Consider the following 19,672-nt stretch of genomic DNA (forward strand, 5'->3'; position numbering starts at 1 on the left):
AACTCTTCCATCCCCAGTATCTTGTTTGTAAAAGTGCCACTTTCTTTGTGGCTGAGCACATCAAAACATATTTAAAAGAAAAAGATTAATTACAGCCTATTTATTTTTAAAAACATAGAAAAGTAAAACCTACAAATACCATTTCGTGCCCATCAAAAATAGATAAAAAACCACTTACCCCACACACCTGCAGCTAAAGACTTGTTCTGGTTTGGTTCTCTCTCATATTCAGGGTTTAGAGATGGCTGGAAGACAACAATGAGAATATAAAAAATGTTTAAACTGCTCATATTTTTTAAAGTAATCTCAAAATCATACTGAAATACCTGATGACATAATCAATGACAATTAAAGACTAATTTTAATCATAAACCTAACTTTCAGCTTAGTCTGCTAATGGTTAAAATGGTTACTATCTATACTCACTCCTAGTCCAGAAAAACAAGGAAAGTGTCTTAAAATATTTTCCTCATCCCTGACTTCTTGAGTCTCCAAAAAAAAAAAAAAAAAAGACGCCACACCAGAAAGGTGCTTAGCATGTGTTGAAAAAAATGAATCCTAATATAAAGATTTTAATCACCCACAATTAACATTCTACTGGCATTACGAAAAGCCCCAAAGAATACGAATGCAGACTAGTTAGTATGCGTTCCTTCACATAAACTGAAGAGAGCCAACAGGACTGCTGGAAGACAGACATGCGTCTTCAAAAGCACATCAGTGTGAGATTAGACTGCAGGTCCGCGTTCCAGGTCTAGGGCTGAACTGGCTGGTGTCCACTGTCGGGGATGTGGGGGTGAGGTGTACTAACAATGGCAGCAACCAGGCTTACTGAGTGCTTGCTATGTGCTGGGCACTGTGTTCCTCATACTCACAGCACTGTGAGAGCATACTATTATCATTCCTGGTTTGTTTACATTGTAATAATTCCATTATACAGAACTAGCAAGTGAAGTAATGGGCTACAGAAATGGGAAGGCACAGTGAATCCAAGGTTACTTAACTCACTACAGAACCTAAACGTAATTCTTGTCCTCGTTCCCTCATCACTCCCCTGTCCTAAACCCCAACTGCCAAGTGCTTTCTCTCACTCCCACCCTCCAACCAACCTGCCATCAAACTGCATCCCAAACAGGTGCCTCCCTCACCTGTCACAGCTACAGTTTTCATGCTTCCTAACCAATCTATCTGCTCTCACTGGAACCCACTCAAGGTCTAAATAATAGACTTGTCTTCAGAGAAACTAAAATCAACCCCCATGGCTTCCCTACCAAGAGGCTTCCTGCTGCATGTGATTTAACTACAATTCGTTATGTTATAGGTACGAATCCTGCTGGCTGAAATCCCTTCCTAACCTACCTCTATAACCTGGTCTGGTACTGCTCCGTCCCACACTGGCCTAACCTTTACCCCTGAAACATGAAAAGTACACTCCCCCCTTAGGGCCTTCCACTGGCTCTTCTCCATCCTCCCAGTCTTAACAAAGCTCACTTCTTAAAGCCCAAAGTCAAGAGGAACTCCCCTGAAGAAATCTCTCCTGATCTCCCAAACCAAAGAGGCCACTCAGTTACTTCCTGTCTAAATTCTCTGCAAAATACTAGTTTTTCTTTTTTATAGTCTGAAAAGTTCCCAACAGAACAGAAACTCAATTAACAGTAGGGGACTTGCCTATCTTAGTCACCTATGTATTCTGAGGGCCAAGAACAGCCAAATTCAGAGCCATAGTCAAGGGTATGCTGAATGAAAAATTGACAGGAATGAATTATAAAAACTATAAATAAGAATATATAGTATGTCCATTTCTATGTAACTTGAGAAACAAGTGTCTAGATAAGCCAACCACATGGTGAGAAAATTTTTTTAATTAGTTCACACTTGTTTTTATTACTGGAATTAATTTTCCTGAGTGTGTCTGACCTAGGCTCACAGTCAGGGTGCCTGCCCTGACCACACAGACATTTCTGAGAAGGGAAGCTGCTGAGAGAGAGGAGCGTCATACATAAACAATGAGGTGAGTAGAGAGATAGGCTATGTAAAATGTAGTGGTCAAGTATTCTTTCCAAACATTTCAGCTTTTAGAAGACAGTATTATGATGCATTTACAAATAAGCGACTAAACCTAGCCATTATATCTAAGGAAAGTTATTTAAATTTCTATAAGGAATAAAACACAAACTTATTAAAAGTGTTAAAAGACCGCATGGTGAGACAGGAGTAAAAGTAAGGGGGGCAGGGGGAGGATATGAACAGATACATTTACAACACCGCCTGTTGAGTGAGGAAATCTCAGGCTACACGGCCTTGCAGAAACCACGTGGCGAGACACTTACGAAGTCCTCAGCCTCAAACTGCCTGCGCTCCCTCTTGTCCTCTCTCCTCCCCGCCTCGTTGTCGGGAACGCTGTTCTCCTGCAGGCCCTGGTTTTTCCCAGAGTGGAAGGTGCTGCTGCGAGACCGGGAGCCGCCGCCATGGTACCCCCCACGATGGTTTACGTTCTCAGTGCCGTTTCTTCCATGCGCACGCCATCCATTCTTTTCTTTCCTTCCAAAGTTACCTTTTTCAATAATGGTAAAGTATTTTAAATTCAAAGATGGTTATGCCTAAAGATTGAATCATAATAAAAACATTCTTAAAAGAGCATAAAAAAATTCTTAAATTCTATCATTCCTGAGCAAATTTTACCTCCATTAGGACGTCCAATACCAGAATCAAAGCCATCTGAAGAGTTGTGTCGTCGACGATTCACATCATAACGATTTTCGGTCCATGAAAAGTTTTCAGAATGCTTCTCAAAATTCAATGACGACTGAAACAAATTATAAGCATGTCGGTCAACAACATGTAAAATCTAAGCATAACTTTAAAAACTAATACTCTCTGTCTTAATTTATTCCCAAGAATTTAAATGGTCAGGAAGATTTTTAGTTATTTTCAATGTGTTTGGTAACCTACTGTTGATCCTGCTTCTTCTCCATCCCTAGGGAAAACAAGAGCACCGTTCTGAGAGCTCAACAGCCACAGCTCCTTACCCCAACATTAACACAAAACAGTCAGGGAAAACACAGTCGACGATGCATTTCTCTTCTAACAGAATGTAAACCTCAACGGCAAACACTGCCCGATTCAAACAGCTCAATGTTTTTCTTCAATATTAGAAATATGGCAAATAAAGCTACAGTTCTATTTTAAGTTCTCTAGATTTATTCCCAAACTCCTCTTTCCCCAAACCAAATATTTTTTAAGAAATCAGAAGTATATAAAAATCAACTATTTATAAAAGTTGCTGGTCTTCCCCAATATTACCCAAGATCACAATCAAAATGTGGAACTTTTTTTGAATGGCCTGGTCACTTCTTAGGGTTCTGTAATGGAATGAGTCTCTCCAGCACCACCAACCTCAGCTGCAACAGGAACCCAAACATACGCCTGACTGGGCCCCTCCCTCTCACTTCACCGTGGGCCAGTCTGCTCCTCCAGCCTCATGCTGTTGGCCATGCTGTGGAAGACAGTCCTGCCAGCACCCACGGCACAAGACGTGACACAGGAACAGTACCCTAAGCCTGCAGCAGGGTAAAAACCCGAACCTTGCACAGACTCTAAGTTTTGGTGATGAGGATGTGATTGATGCTCAGAGCTAAAATGCCAGAGGAAAAGCTAAGTAAGGGCCTCCTGGGCTCTGTGAGAAGATTCACCAGAATCTGTAGCAATTGTTCTCATCCAAATGACAGTGTGTTGTGCTCACTTCGGCAGCCCATATACCAAATGACAGAGTGTCTCTCACTGTTTATGTTTAGCAGTTGATGGCAAGGGGCAGATTTGAAACAAAGTGCCCCAATGGTAGTTGGTTGAGTGGGAGACGGGGACACAAATGAAAGGCAACAGGGCTGTGGCCGCAGAGTCAAGGAGTCTCCAAAGAAAACACATAAATGGTACCAGCAAGGAGGGCACCATGTGCTGCAAGGAATGAAAACACGAAGAGTAACTTGGTTAAGGCTGAGCCACTGCTGCCTGCTGGACACAAAGCCAGTGCAGGGCCCGGCTCCCGAGAGTGACCGTTCCACTGCGCTGAGCACAGCAGCTCTCCCAAAGCAAAGCATGCAGAACTCAGGAAAAGGAGAGACAGATTTCCATGGCTCTGCTGGACAAAGGTACCCAAGTCGCCATGTTAACCACTCCCCTGACAAAAGCCAGGTACACTAAGGCAGTGACTGAGCATACTGAGGAGCGCAGGGCATGGGGACAGGGAAATCCTCACCCCGGATGTCTGCTGGAGCCAGGAGGCGCACAAGACAGGAGGCAACCCCACCCTGGGCTCAGGAGACAGAAGAGAAAGTCTACAAGCACCTCCCACCCCATGCAATCCCCTCAGGGGAGTCTTTCCTCCACCCTGCACTTTTCTACACCCTCAGGTTAACATAGAATCACCTGAAAGTTCACATCATGGCCTTGATATGCACACACCAGACTCCTTAGTTCCTGAAGCAGAAAAAAGTGCTCCAGTACCTCAACCTGACCAATAGAACTTGAGAAAAATCAGCAGTAGGAAAGGGAAACTGAAGTGACCTTGCTGGTGGGGCCTTTAGGCCAACTCAGCGCCCTGTTGTGTTTCACAGCTGGTACTTGCTGGGGACCGTGACAGGCTGACAGCTGAGGTTGGCCCATGCCCTTCCAGGCTCCCAGAATGAGAGTGGCTTTAGGCGACCCCTGTGTTTTGGTCGTTCGACCTCCGCTGGGGTCGCGACCCACAGGTTGAGAACCACTGCACTACATACATGCCTTCACAAGGAATGTGCAATGCTCAGCTCTGATCAAGGACAACTACTGAAAGTAAGGACTAACCAAAAGGAGTACCAGGGCTCCTGATCATAGGGAAATAGGGTGTTCAAGGGCACAACTGGCCTGGTCCTGCAGGCATCTCAGTTCTGCCCACACAAGTGCAACCACCCTTTGGGGTGAAACTTATTCCCCTGCAGCCACTGGTGTGCAACGAAGCTCTGCAACCCCAGCAGTGTCCCTAGCGTCTGGGCCTTGCTCACTGGTGGCTCAAGTAAAACGATGACGGTGTCTGCTGGGCAACAGCCACCTGCCCGACACCACTGGCAGACACATGAGTGCGGTGTCGGGGGCAGCGGGAGCAGCAGCAGCAGGGAGGTATGAGCTGACTGCCACATACCATATTCTTAAGGACCAGGCACGGTACACTTTCTGACCCAGGCTGTTGCCCATGGCCTGGCCAAGCTCGTCTACAGTTGGAGCACCTACAGAAAAGCCCAGGAAAGATCATCCTTCTGATGCACAAGCCACCACTGCGGGCCCACCATGACTCCTTCATGCCACCGCTGGGTGCCCGCTCTGACTCCTCCCAAACACTGGCCCACAGTGCACAGGAGCAACTCCATCAAACCTAGGAGCAATCGATGGAGTCTCACCATCACTGAAACTTTTTCAAGTTACAGTGCTGCTGTTGCACTCTGATTGGCTAGCTCTGGTCACACTATTGCAATCCCTGAAATTAACCTGTGTCCTGTCTTTGGCACTGCAGACCACTATCAGTCCAGCAACAAACAGGTCTTCAATAGTCAGAACGCGGTCCCCCTGCAATGGGCCAGCGTTCCACACTCCCTACTATCCACAGGCACCCAGGACCAAGCATTCAGTCTCCTTAAAACTCAGCTCAGGCCTGACCGGTGGTGGTGCAGTGGATAGAGCACTGACCTGGGATGCTGAGGTACCAGGTTCAAAACCCTGCAGTCACTGGCTTCAGTGCGGGCACATCCAGCTTAAGCACAGTGTCATCTACATGATCTCATGACTGCTGACTTGAGCATGGGATCACAACTTTGTTTCATTCTGACTGACAAAAATGCAAACAAGCCTGACCAGGCAGTGGTACAGTGGATAGACCGTTGAACTGGGATGCAGAGGACACAGGTTCAAGACCCCGAGGTCACCAGCTCGAGCGCGGGCTCATCTGATTTGAGCAAATAGCTCACCAGCTTGGACCCAAGGTCGCTGGCTCGAGCAAGGGGTTACTTGGTCTGCTGTAGCCCCACGTCAAGGCACATATGAGAAAGCAATCAATGAACAACTAAGGTGTCGCAATAAAAAACTAATGATTGGTGCTTCTCATCTCTCTCCATTCCTGTCTATCTGTCCCTATCTATCCCTGTCTGTAAAAAAAAAAAAAAAAAAAAAAGCAAACGATTCTCCTAACAAGTCATAGCACATGAGAGAAGCAATCAGTAAAGAACTAAAGTGGCGCAACTACTAGTTGATGCTTCTCGGCTCTCTCCCCTCCTCCCTCTCTCTTAAAAATAAAAAAGCTCAGATCAATCTATACTCTCCATCCCTCCTCTCCTCTCCTCCCACACCTCAGAAAACAGCTGGTCAATGAAGGCAGCATAGGCAAGAAGAGACCGACCGTCTCTCCTCAGTCACTTCCCAGATGACCATCAGGATGACAGACATGAAGTTACAAGAGTAAACAGACCTACTTCAAAAATCCAGGATTCTGGCCTGATTACCCCTGCACATGATGTTCTTTCTCCTGAGAGTGAATACAAGTCAGACTACCCCTCACAGTGGTGGCCAGCAAAAAGGCGCCCAGGGAATTCAAATAATCTGGTCCTGCCAGCTGGTGCGGCTTTTCCAGAGAGCAATGAGGCACCACCAAAATGACTCTACTGCTAAGGATTTACCCTACACATATATTCCTGCAGCTTATCCCACTAACAGGTAAACTTATTAAATAATCCATGCAGATCCATTCGATAAAAGATTTTATAGGCACTGAAAATGTTAGTTCCCCATGTGCTAACTGTAGGAAAATACTGGCGATGCCATCCCTGAAAGAAAAAAAAATTCATGTTTTTGTTTTTGTAGACAAGAAGAGAGTGAGATAAAAACATTAACTCCTAGTTGCGGCACTTTGTTCACTGCTTCTCCCACATGCCTCAATTAGGAGGCCCCAGGCGACCCAGTGACTCCTTGCCTTGTTCACGCCAGAGATCACGGGGTCATGTCTATGATCCTGCGCTCAAGCTAGTGACCTCAGGGTTTTGAACCTGGGTCTTTGGTGTCCCAAATCAATACTCTATCCATTGCTCCACCACCTGGTCAGGCAGCAAGTTCATTTGTTTACTCAAACCAGGATAAAAATATACTCTGGTGTATGCAGCACAAAAGCATCCTGGTATTTCACTTCCGAAATTTAGTCTACTACCTAATAATCAAGAAAAGTTATTAAACTGATACATTTTAAAGTCAGGTACACAGATCCCTGCAGGTTACTCATCTCTCTCAACCTCAGTTCCCTCAAGTATAAATGAGGAGAAAACCAGACTCTCTACATCTTAGTTTCTGTGAGCCTTCCAAGGAAGCATTTTACACAGTCACTGGCATCTAGTAATGCCTCTAGAAACATTAGATATTACAAGAAACAAAAAAGAGACCATGTCTATAACTTTCCCTCAAATATTTTAATTCTTTTTCTGGATTCCTTACACTATCTGAGTCTGTAATAAGAAATTCCACATAGTAAACAGGAAGTCTGAATAAACCTGAATAAACTCAGCTACCCATCTGAATTTTCTGATCCTCTGTTGGCCTAGTCCTTATTTTTTATTTTTTTTTATTTTATTTTTTTTACAGAGACAGAGAGAGTGAGTCAGAGAGACGGACAGGGGTGGGCAGACAGACAAGAACGGAGACAGATGAGAAGCATCAATCATTAGTTTTTCGTTGCGACACCTCAGTTGTTCATTGATTGCTTTCTCATATGTGCCTTGACCACGGGCCTTCAGCAGACCGAGTAACCCCTTGCTCGAGCCAGCGACCTTGGGTCTAAGTTGGTGAGCTTTGCTCAAACCAGATGAGCCTGTGCTCAAGATGGCAACCTCGGGGTCTCAAACCTGGGTCCTCTGCATCCCAGTCCAACGCTCTATTCACTGCGCCACTGCCTGGTCAGGCTGTTGGCCTAGTTCAGTGATGGGTAATCTTTTGAGCTTGGTCTGTCAAAATTCGCCAAAAAACCGAGCATAACTCGAGTGGTATGTCACTTCGAGAAAAAAACCATAATTTCGCGATATTTATAGTTTAAATAACAAAAATGTATAATTGTAATATATAACTGTATTTAATAAACCAAAAACTAATTATTTAACTTACCTGCTTAGTGACTTCTTTGTTCATCTGTCAGTCGGTTTCTTTTGTTGGTCTTGATATTATTTATTTAACTTGTGTGGGGTGCAGTGAACTAAGATAAGTGAGGAGGGAGAATTCTTTAACTAACCTGCCTATTAGTGACTTTTTTGTTGCTGAATTTCATTGGCTAAATCTTCAATTGAAGGTTGGTATTTTGCACACTTCAAGCCCAAGCAAGCGCTACTAACTTCATCTGTCAATCTGTTTCTTTTGTTAGTTTTGATATTATTTAACACTGAGAATAAGGTCTCACAAAAGTAGGTAGAGGGAAAAATTGTGAGTAAAGCCATTGCTATATTTTTCAGGGTGCTAAAAGTGTCTGGTACAGTTCCAGGCACTCTAAATTTCCTGTTCGTGGTGGCACTCCTCTTGATTCTCCAAGCGGCACCTTTCCAGATTCTCAAGCTTTGACCTCAAGTCAACAAACACCTGAGCCCAGATGCAGTCGTGAAATTCTGTATGCTGCATCTTATGTAAATTAAGATGGCTGCCTCTATTTCTAATGGCAGGAAACAGCACCGATAGCACAAGCCCTCGCCTCTCCCAGCCTCCCCCTCACTTATCTCAGTAATGATGGTCAATTAGAAACCCAAAACACCCCAGAACTGTAGATTGGATGATGGTTGCTGTGGTTATGTGGTTGCTGGTAATGGCGATCACAGGGCCCCCAGAGATGCGTCCCCTGCGGCATTCCACTGCTCCCTGCTCCGCCCGCCAGAAGTGAGGTCAAAGATCCCCTAACGGCCTAACCGAAAGTCTCAGAACTAGACACTCTTTGCCAGAGTTCTGTTGTTTTGGCCTACAGACCTCCGGCACAGAGTGTCTACACTACAGCAAATGTTTTATCCTCAGTTACTGCTCCTGGCTGTGCAGGAGCCAAGGATGAAACGTCCTTCTCGGCAAGCAGCCCCACACTTCTCTGGTATGCAGCCATGTGTCATCGAAAATGGCTACACGTGTCAGTGCTGACACGCGTGTCATAGGTTCGCCATCACAGGCCTAGTCTTAACAGCACACATTTTCCATGCAGGCTGACATTGCTCACATTATTAAAAAGTACAATATTAATCATTGTTTTTTAAATGTTACCATGAAAAAAAACAATAAAGTGCTGCTACTACTACACTCAAGCCATTGAAATAACTACAGAATATTAAAAACAAATATAAAAATCCACTGACTGGTGCACTGGCCAGGTAATTCACTTGGTTGGAGCATCATCTGGATACGCCAAGGTTGCAGGTTTGATCCCCAGTCAGGGCACATACAAAAATCAACCAATGAATGCATAAATAAGTGGAACAATAAACCAATCATTTTTCTTCTCTCTCTCATCAATAATTAAAAACTTTCAACAAAAATAAAAATAAAGCCTGACCAGGCAGTGGCACAGTGGATAAAGCGTCGGGATAGAGCATCAGACTGGGATCTGGGATGCGGAGGACCCAGGTTCGAGACCCCGAGGTCGCCAGCTTAAGCGTGGGCTCATCTGGTTTAAGCAAAGCTCACCAGCTTGGACTCAAGGTTGCTGGCTTGAGCAAGGGGTTACTCGGTCTGCTGTAGCCCCACGATCAAAGCACATATGAGAAAGCAATCAATGAACAACTGAGGTGTCGCAATGAAAAACTGATGATTGATGCTTCTCATCTCTCTCCATTCCTGTCTGCCTGTCCCTATCTATCCCTCTCTCTGTCACTGTAAAAAAATAAATAAATAATAAAATAAAAGTAAAAATGTACTAACTATAGCAGAGTCTTGTAACATGTTTTTTATTATTCTTTTGTTTAAAAAGAAAAAACTTACCCTGCTTTCTGTTTCTCTTTCCTACCATCCGTTCTTTTTTTTTTTTTTTTTTTTTTTTTTTACAGGGACAGAGAGAGTCAGAGAGAGGGATAGACCGACAGGAACGGAGAGATGAGAAGCATCAATCATCAGTTTTTCGTTGCGACACCTTAGTTGTTCATTGATTGCTTTCTCATACGTGCCTTGACCGCGGGTCTTTAACAGACCAAGTAACCCCTTGCTCCAGCCAGCGACCTTGAGTCCAAGCTGGCGAGCTCGGGGTCTTGAACCTGGGTCCTTCCACATCCCAGTCCGATGCTCTATCCACTGCGCGACGGCCTGGTCAGGCTCCTACCATCATTCTTAACAACACACCCCTGGCACCGTCCTCCCTCAGACAATCACAACAATGGAAGGATGCCTCAGCGTCACAACAGGAATCAGTTTATGACATAGTACTTCCTAAGATAAGACGACGGGAAGAAGTACAAGACTTATACAAAAGGAATCTAAATTTTTTAGTGTCTACAACCGTTTCAGTTCCATGTTCCTTAAATAACAAAAATGTTACTTCACAAACTGCAGGTCAGGACCTATACGATGATGGAATCAGTACCAATTTGCATTTTTTAATGGAATAAATAGGAAAAAAGACCACAACTGAAAATAGTTGTGCACCACAGGAACATAACTTTTAGTTATATCTATGTGTTTACAAAAAAATTAGGTGCAATTTTAGGCCCTTCTACTGGGGCCCAATAAGCATTTCGAAAGCCGAATGCTCTGTGCCAGATATTATCAATGCAATTTAAAATTTCACCACATGATGGGGCTAAAATTCTACATGCCTAAAAAACTACTGAAGTGCTCTTCTGAAAACATTTTTTATCCTTAATTCAAGTCCTCGTATCATCCCTTCAAACAAATAAATGAAAAGATTTCATTAGCTGAAATAGAGAATGCAGCAGTAATATTAAATTGTTCCCCTTACTCAGCATAAGATTTAAATGGACTCTGGCAGAAAACAAGAGGTTAATCGCAAATGAGAATCCATGAATAGTGATTTTGAGATGAAAAAATAAGAGAGAAGGTATAAGAAGTCGTATAAAACACATTTTTCATTGTTTCTGTGCCTCTAGGTTTACACACCTTTGGAAGGTCCCTCTCTAGAACCTTCCTTCTAACGCTGGACCACCTTCAAAAGAGCACAGAATCTTAACTAACCTGTCATCCATCCACCTTGCTCCCTGCCACCCTCAGGGAATTGGCCTGAAATTCAGATGCAGAGAAGACACCTCAAACTGTTATTCTCCCGAGCATGTGGGATCTCACTTCTCATCAACTGTCATCAGTTTGCCTCAAATAAAATCTTATACCAGTTAAAACAAAACACATTTTTAGCCTGACCAAGCAATGGCGCAGTGGATAGAGCTTTGGACGGACACGGAGGACCCAGGTGCGAAACCCCAAGGTAGCAAGCTTGAGTGTGGGTTCATCTGGTTTGAGCAAGGCTCACCAGCTTGAGCCCAAGGTCACTGGCTTGAGCAAGGGGTCATTCGGTCTGGGTGGATCCCCCTGGTCAAGGCACATATGAGAAAGCAATCAATGAACAACTAGGGTGCTACTACAAAGAGTTGATGCTTCTCATCTCTCTCCTTTCCTTCTGTCCCTATCTGTCCCTCTCTCTGACTCTGTCTCTGACAAAAATAAATAAATATAAATAAATAAAACACATTTTTAAAAAGTAATGACTAGAAGCAATATGTTTGTTTACCAAAACTATTTTGGGTAAAGTCTAAGGAAACAGTTTCAAATACTGCTAGCTATGAGTTTAAATTGATACTATTTTCTGGAGGCAATTTAGAATAAGTGAGAACCTGGAGGAGGCAATCCCAATTCTCACAGCCACCAAGAGGCCTACAGCCAGAGGTGGGTTCAGGAAGGCAGGATGTAAGTATCTCACTATACATAACAAAAGGCAACCTTTGTTAACCTCCAATTGCCAGTTGAATAAAGAATTATTTTCAGACCTTTTAATGTTTTGCAACTAACTTTCCAGGTGCTGGTATTTTTTATTGATCTACTTAAAAATGAAAACAAAGTTATACTTAACTCAGAGAAAATGAACAAAAGAGAAAAAGGAACTCTGGGGGAAAAGGAAATTTATGCACATTCAAACCCTGAAGGAATCCTGGGAAAAAATGAATCCACCAATAGGACAGACAAGAGCAGCTGGGGGGGGGGGGGGGGGGGATTAAAAAGCAAATTCCAGAAACCAACACATAAGAGGAAAAGGAGTCAACAGAGCGACTGTGACAAAGAAGTAACCTCAGTGGCTTGATCAGTAGGCGTCTCCAGTTCCTAACTTCAAATCCCATTTTACAGACTATGACATGGAATGTTTAATAATTCCACTAGAATGCCAGAAAGGAGTCCTATGGGCAGAGTGCAGAATGGAAAACACATCCTGAACTCTAATCTAGGCTCACACTGATCACATGACAACAGGTAAGTCAATTAACGTTCCAGAGACTTACTCTGTATAAAATAAGTGAGTTTATACGATCACTAAGACCCAGCTTCAAACATTAAACATCTACTGGCTAGGAATTCTGCAATTCCAGTGGAGCCTTCTCAACATATGATGGGCCAGATGTATTCTAATCTAACAAGTCCCCATAACGGAACAACTTTCCAAATGATGAAACTGTTCCCATGAGCTGTTTTTCATCTTGTCTAGTAAAACTGCCTGTACCTGGTAGAGCTTTTTAGTAGGCAAGCAGATGACCAAGGCCCTCGCAATTCCCTTGCATAAGGAAGGGGAAGACAGCTAGTAAACCACATAGATCGACTGACTCTATCTAACTCCAAGGCCCCTCAAATAAACTATTCAGTTTTGGTATTTTAGAAAAATGAACAACTTTTAGATTAGTGAGTCCTGATATGTAATGATGTTGCAAAGTCCTCATTATGCTTGAAATTTTAGTAGTGTGCCATTCAAAGTCTCAGTGCTATATAAAAATGTCTTCGTCTTCCAGTTATATGGAAAGACTTCAAAAACCTCCCTTTTTAAAAAATATTATCTATAGGATAGGAAAGTTATCAGAAAAATAAGTAGGATGCAAAAGTAATGTTCATTGCCTCTAACTGGTTTAAAATAGTGTGCAAAACTTTGATCAGCACAACTTTGAAATAAATGGTTTCATATGTTGATGTTATCTTAAAAACTGACTTTTCATATAAAAACCAGTAAATAAATGGTAACACAAAAAGTATTTCACCACAAAAAAATTACATCTTTACATTTTAACTACACTTGTGTACAATGTGAACCAAAGAGGCAGACAGAAAGACAAGAGAGAGAGGAGATGCGAGGAAGAGTACCTTTGTTGATGATGGTGGAGTGGGAAAATTAAGCCAGGCTGGAGCAAAGTCATGCTGCGCCATTTAGGTCCAGTCTCTCCGACTCAATGAAACAAGGCTTCAACACCTCATGGCAAGTCCCTGTCATATAAAAATGGAAGGAATTAGACCTGTAGCTCCTGGCCAAAATCTTCTCATTCTGTATCTCCTTTAAATTACAATGATCTCACTACTTTAAGATTCCACTTATAATGAAATACCAGAAAAGGCAAGAGCAAAGTGATAGAAACAAGACCAGTATGGGGGGAGGGGGGGTGAAGGGCCTATAGAGGTGGGAAATGACTGCACAGGGAAAGAGGGTATTTCTGAGGTAATGGGGTATTACCTAGGATTGTAGTGATAGTTATACAAGTGTACACGTGTCAGAACTCACCAAATTAATACACTTAAAACTGGCTCGTTTTACTGTAAAAAGTACAATAAAGCTTTTTTTTTTTTTCATTACAATGGCCTCATCACAAATAGACATCAAGTGTCTGCTGATGTCACACAACAGGATGCACAGAGCAACCTCTATGATGTCTTCTTGTCCCAACCCCAATATGGAATGTGAAATCTGATCTACCTACCAGTGTACAGGACGTTCAACCTAGAGAAACCCAGTTAAAGCACATCTGAGGGAGGTAACCCAAGAAATCCAGAACACAAGGATACTCCACAGTTCCAATGACCTGCTTTCTTCACAAACAAATGGCTCTGAATAGGCAGATCAGTCAAACACAATGTGTGGGCCTTACATATGGATCCTTACTCAATCCAACCAACTCTTAAAGAAAATTATGAAATAATCAAACACTTAAATTGAGTAGCAATTTAATCATTTTAGGTGTTATGATGGTTAGTACAATGATGGTATATAAAAGATATATACTGATGTCTTTAAAAGATATATACTGATGTCTTTACAAGTAATATTGATAAAACTGGAACTTGCTTTAAAATAAACCCAGGAATGTTCAATAGGTTTATAGTTGAAATAAGGCTGTCCACATTTATAAATGTTAGTACAGCAGTTGTATAAAAATACTTTTCTCTCTACTTACGTGAATGGTTAAAAAATTCGATAATTAAAATGGCATTTTATTATAATCATGACAACAGGTATCCTAAATATTTCAGCAATTACTTTTCTTCTGCATTTTAAATTTTAAGTTTCTGTGAGCTTCTCTCAATTGCAGCAATAAAACTTTCAAAGTTGACAGCCCGCTCTAAATACAGTAAATTCAGTTCTTCTAAATAAAGCAAAAGCCAAGTGGGCAATTGTACCCATTTCAACATAGACCCTAAGACTATTAGTCAATGAGGAAATCAAATTCCCTGAACATATCAAAATGTCTAAGTTTAATAATGACAAATGTTTTATATTTATAAATAACATAACAGTGAAAAATTAGAAAAATAAAATCATCACTACCACTGTTAATCTTCCTTTCTCAAAAGTCTTCTTTCAAATATAAGTGCTATGCCGTAATTTTTTAAAGCCACATCAATTTCATAAAATACTTTTTATAAGAGTTCAAGTCAATACAGAAATATTCTACTTCTATCCCAAACTGTGCTGGTCTATTAAAAGATGAGTTAAGAGTGGCCCGATACAGGAGCCCTGGCCAGTTGGCTCAGTGGTAGAGCGTTGGCCCAGCATATGGATGTTCTGGGTTCAATTTCTGGTCAGGGCACACAGGAGAAGCACCCACCTTCTTTTCCACTCCTCCCCCTCTTACTTCTCTCTCTTTCACTTCTCCTCTCCTCCTGCAGCCATGGCTCGATTAGAGTGAGTTGGCCCCGGGGCCCCAAGGATGGCTCAGTGGCCTCTGCCTCAGGTGCTAAAAATGGCTCCAATTATAAGGGAGCAATGCCCCAGATGGGCAGAGCATCACTCCCTAGTGGGCTTGCCAGGTGGATCCCAGCTGTGGTACATGTGGGTATGTCTCTACCTCCCCTCCTCTCACAAAAATGAATGAATGAATGAATGAATGAATGAATAGTGGCCCAATACAGGAAACATGTAACTGGTTAGCTCATTATGTTTAATGAAAACATCTAAATACTGAAGGCCTCATGGAAGCCAGGGATAGAGAAACATTGATACAATTCAAAATACCTGACACAATTCCAGGAAAACATGAAACAAATGTAAGATTTTAAGACAGTACCTTACCTATCTAAATAATCTACATAAAAATTCAGTTACTCTAATTCTATTACTATCTTATGTTACTTTTTGATGTCTTCTGAAATAAAAATGAAATCTAAAGAGTTTCAGGATGTATGAGGATTTTTATTTTCTATTTTGAAATGAAGCTCAATACTTAATTGCTTTGTAATGTTTGTGATAGAGTACTACTTTTCCAACAATTTTCTGTTGAAACCCTTAAGATTATAGTTCTAATAACTCAGTAAGAATGAAAAATTACTTTTATAACCTGTGTCAATGAAAATTCACAAGACACTCCAGAGGACTTAAATTAACCAATAATTTAAAGCTTATCATTTTAAACAGGGTCTTACCCAAAATGATGGTTAAGTGAGAAGTTATATACTGAAAACTATCCCCTAAGAGACAACCATTAACATTAGCTATTCATTTTCTGCAATGTCTTTATGAATTTTAACTTAAATCTAGTTCTTAAAGACAAAAGTATGAATAGCTAATGGCAGTTTCCATGTTCTGTAAAAGGTAAAGAGCAAACAAAAGTTACCGTTATGGCATTTACACAAGTATGTGACGAGATCAGACTATGCGACCCCAAAATATGTCATTTTGACATCAGAACAGTTTTGAACTGAAGGCATCTTGAGTTCCCAAAATAGCTATCTACCTAACAGCAGAGCCTCACAAAACTATCAATCCTCTAACCTTGAGCAACACAACTCCAACCTTCTCTTCCGGGAGACAAAAAAAATCTGCACATCACCCATACACTGCCACAAACTATCATTTCTCCCATCAATTCTACCTTTCCCTTAAGTTCCCTTTCTCCTGTGAACAGAGATCCCAAATTCCAACCATCTCTTTGATTTAGTCATCTCTAGATACTCCACAACCCGAGCACATGCTAGTAATAAACTTGCATTTTCTCTTGTAAGCGGTGTTTTGTCAGTCTAATTTACAGGACCTCAGCCACAGACCCTAGAAAGGTAGAAGGTAAAGAAATTTTACTCCCTTCCCACGTGTAAAGGAAAATTAGCTTCAAAAGCTCCATCCTATTCATTTCCTAACTGTGGTTTGTTCCATCTAATTCACTCCGTCTTCCTGTCCCGGTATAAATGGCATGGATTGAATTGTGTCCCCACCACCTCCAAATTCATATGTTGTAAATTCATAAGTTGTAAAGCCTTTTGTCAGAATGTAACCATATTTGGAGATAAGGTTTTTGAAGAGATAGATTAAGAATGCTGTTAGGGTCGGTCCTATTCCAATATTCTCTGTCCTTTTAAGAGGAGGAAATTCAGACACACTGGGCGACATCTGAGTTGAACAGAAAGGGAAGACAACGTAAAGGCGCAAGAAGGTGGCCATCTGCAAATCCAGGACAGAGGTCACTGACCCTGCCTGCATCCTGACTTTGAACTTCTTTCTAGCCTCCAGAACTGGTAAATTTGTTTAAACAACCCCGTCTGTAGCAGCCCTTGCAAACTAATAAAAACAGCATCAGAAATACACTAGAAACACACACACAATCTCAACTGGTGATTACTACCAAAAGAGGGGACAGGCAAATCAGCAGCCCTAATACCACCCCAGCTCAACTGGTCATTAGACTGAGAACCTTACTTTAGCAAGTTTATGTCATACTCTCGGTTTCTTCTCTTAATTGAAATTGAGAAAACTAGTTACCTTGCAAGATTCAATTTGGGAACTGTTAAAACTATAAAAGACCACTACCCTATATATTGCCAGATTATCTACATTCAAATCCTTCAATATTAGGTTAACTTTTTGAAACATTTAGTCAAACTAACATTGCTTCATTAAGAAGGTAAGAGCCAAAAGATGACTATTCAAATTCACCCTTAGTGTTCTTTATTGTAAATGTGCAGAATATGCCTTTAGTATAAGCTTAGGTAGATGATATAGTAATAGATTTCATTTAAAAAGTGAGTCTTCCTCATCCCAATTCCAGCCTCAGCAATAAAATGGGGCAGAACAAAGAAGTCAAGGGGCCTGGACTAGGAGTTCGAGCTGGAGTAGGGATGACATGGTACTAGGACATGGGTGTGGCCCAGCATGTCGGCATCCATGCAGAGGGACAACCAGGGATTGGGTATTGGACCCAAGAGAATGAAGGTATCCATGTGAGAGAAAGCAGGGCTATAATAGGGAGTCAAGACACTAAGCAAGAAAGGAAGGTACCACATGGGGAGGTGGCAGCAGCTGAAACAAAAGATTGGTGATGAACGGGGAGATGATCAGTAACGAGGAACAGGAAGAAGACTAGAATGGAAGCTGGGGGATAGAGCCATGTCAGTGTGAATAGTGGTTAATGTAGTCACGTGGTAATAATATTAGGATAGTATGTGCCTATACGACATAAAGGTGAGCAAGTCTGCTCATGCAGATGTACTTTTCCCTCCCCCAGCTCTGTGCACCAGAGGGGCTGAGCCTCCTGACACTCCAATCGCGATGAGCGTACTTAACATCTGGTTCCTGGCCTCTAGAAACCATTTTTCACTAAAAGAAACCAGGGTTTCCCAGAGAACAGCTGACTCCAAAGTTTGAACAAATGACAAAACAAGCCTGGAATATTCTGTCGTGGGAGTAAGGAAGTGTTCAAATAATGACTGGGAAACACCTAAAGAACAAAGAAACAAGTTTCAGTGGGTTCTTACTGGCCAAATCAGGGACAATTCCAACATTAAAAATGAGAAAAGACACATGAAGGACATCAACCAAAATGGTGAAAATAGGGATTACCAAGAGCCTACCCCTCCATAGAAATGCCAAAATGTCAAGCAAAATCCGTCAGAATCAACAAGAATTCAGAAAAAGTTAAAGGTGTATAGCGATCAAGCAAACTTGAACACAGTAGAAGCTCTGTGGCATTTTCATGTGCCCTGACCACATCTCTCCGGGGCACAGAGGCGGCCTTTAGCTGCAGTTTGGGACCTGGGTCCCAGACCTTACTGCACAGTCATGTTTGTGCAGACCTGTCTGGCAGCCACAGAAGGAACAGCGAAGGGCACACAGCCTTTGTTGTCCCTAATGTGGAAGGACAAGCTCCTGTGCAGAGTACTCACCCAACTCTGGGAGGCATTAACAACCCTACCTGGGACAAAGGTTTACAAATGACTAAAACAACAGCACACCCACAGCCTAGGAGGAAAGGCTAGGAGAGAATTTCTCTGGGAGATGATTTCATTACAAAGAACTCCCTTATAGCAGGGAACTAAGAAAACCACACAAATACCCAAAACAAGAGGCATACACAGAAAAAAACCTGAAAACCCTAAGTTTTCACCTCTGGCTGATCTTCTAGGTTCAGCAAAAGCAGGAAGTGAATGAAGGCTAAAGCAGTTATAAAGAGTGTGGCTAAACATTTAAGAAATGCCCCAACACAGACAATAGGCAAAGACTAGGAGAGTGCTGGGCAGATAAAATATATATTATGCTCATTTTGTTAAAGATGGTGCTGCCCACATGGAAGCCCGTGGCACAGGTGATATTAATGTGTGTTGGGGGCGGGCTGTGGGCAGGCAGGATCCTTGTAGCCTGGGGCTTGGTTTTAAGGCTGAGCCTCTCCCACCCTTTTTGATGTGGGGTGATGCAATTCCATCATACCTCAGATAAGTGACTTTGTATTAGAGACTTCCCTATTTTGTATATTGGATTAAAAGTTTTGATTTCTGCACTATAAAGTAAGGCAGACCGGGAGCTTGCTCTCTCGGTTCCTGAGATTAGCATTAGAGGAAAGAGCAGAGAAAGGCCACATGGAGGAGGCCAGGAGAAGCAGCCAAGATGGTGGAGTGCTGGAGGAGACGCCAGTTTGTGCAGAGTTTGTGCAGGGAGAAGGAAGGAGATGGGAAACAGAGGTGAATGGGGCTAGTGAGCTAGAAACTTTGATTCTAGGAAACTCGGATAAGTCAGTAGCTTTGTGAGCACTGAATGAGTGGGTTTTGGAGTCCAGTGTGTCTTTTACTTGCCCGCCGGTACAAGCTAGGATTAAAGCTAATGGCCCACCAGTTCTTGACTCCGTTGTTTCTTTACCGACTGTCTGAATCCAATGCAAACCTGCATGGGCCAGTCAGCTGTGATGGTGGCACCGGC

At 42.3% G+C, this 19,672-nt stretch overlaps 1 protein-coding gene across 5 annotated transcripts in view; it reads right to left on the reverse strand.

The window, feature by feature from the left end:
- Positions 1–19,672, reverse strand: part of GPBP1 (GC-rich promoter binding protein 1) — a 91,122-nt gene that overhangs the window by 30,765 nt on the left and 40,685 nt on the right. For 3 of the 5 annotated variants that reach the window (XM_066377499.1, XM_066377509.1, XM_066377528.1), the window contains 4 exons: positions 13,369–13,488; positions 2,683–2,806; positions 2,331–2,554; positions 179–245 (listed from right to left, as the gene is read on the reverse strand). In XM_066377499.1, coding sequence (XP_066233596.1) covers positions 179–245; positions 2,331–2,554; positions 2,683–2,806; positions 13,369–13,431 — 478 coding nt within the window. In that variant the 5' untranslated portion in view covers positions 13,432–13,488. The remainder of the gene's footprint in view (positions 1–178; positions 246–2,330; positions 2,555–2,682; positions 2,807–13,368; positions 13,489–19,672) is intronic. The other 2 variants (XM_066377539.1, XM_066377518.1) reach the window with 1 other exon arrangement.

This window comes from Saccopteryx leptura, chromosome 1 (assembly GCF_036850995.1).
Source record: "Saccopteryx leptura isolate mSacLep1 chromosome 1, mSacLep1_pri_phased_curated, whole genome shotgun sequence".
NCBI lineage: Eukaryota > Metazoa > Chordata > Mammalia > Chiroptera > Emballonuridae > Saccopteryx > Saccopteryx leptura.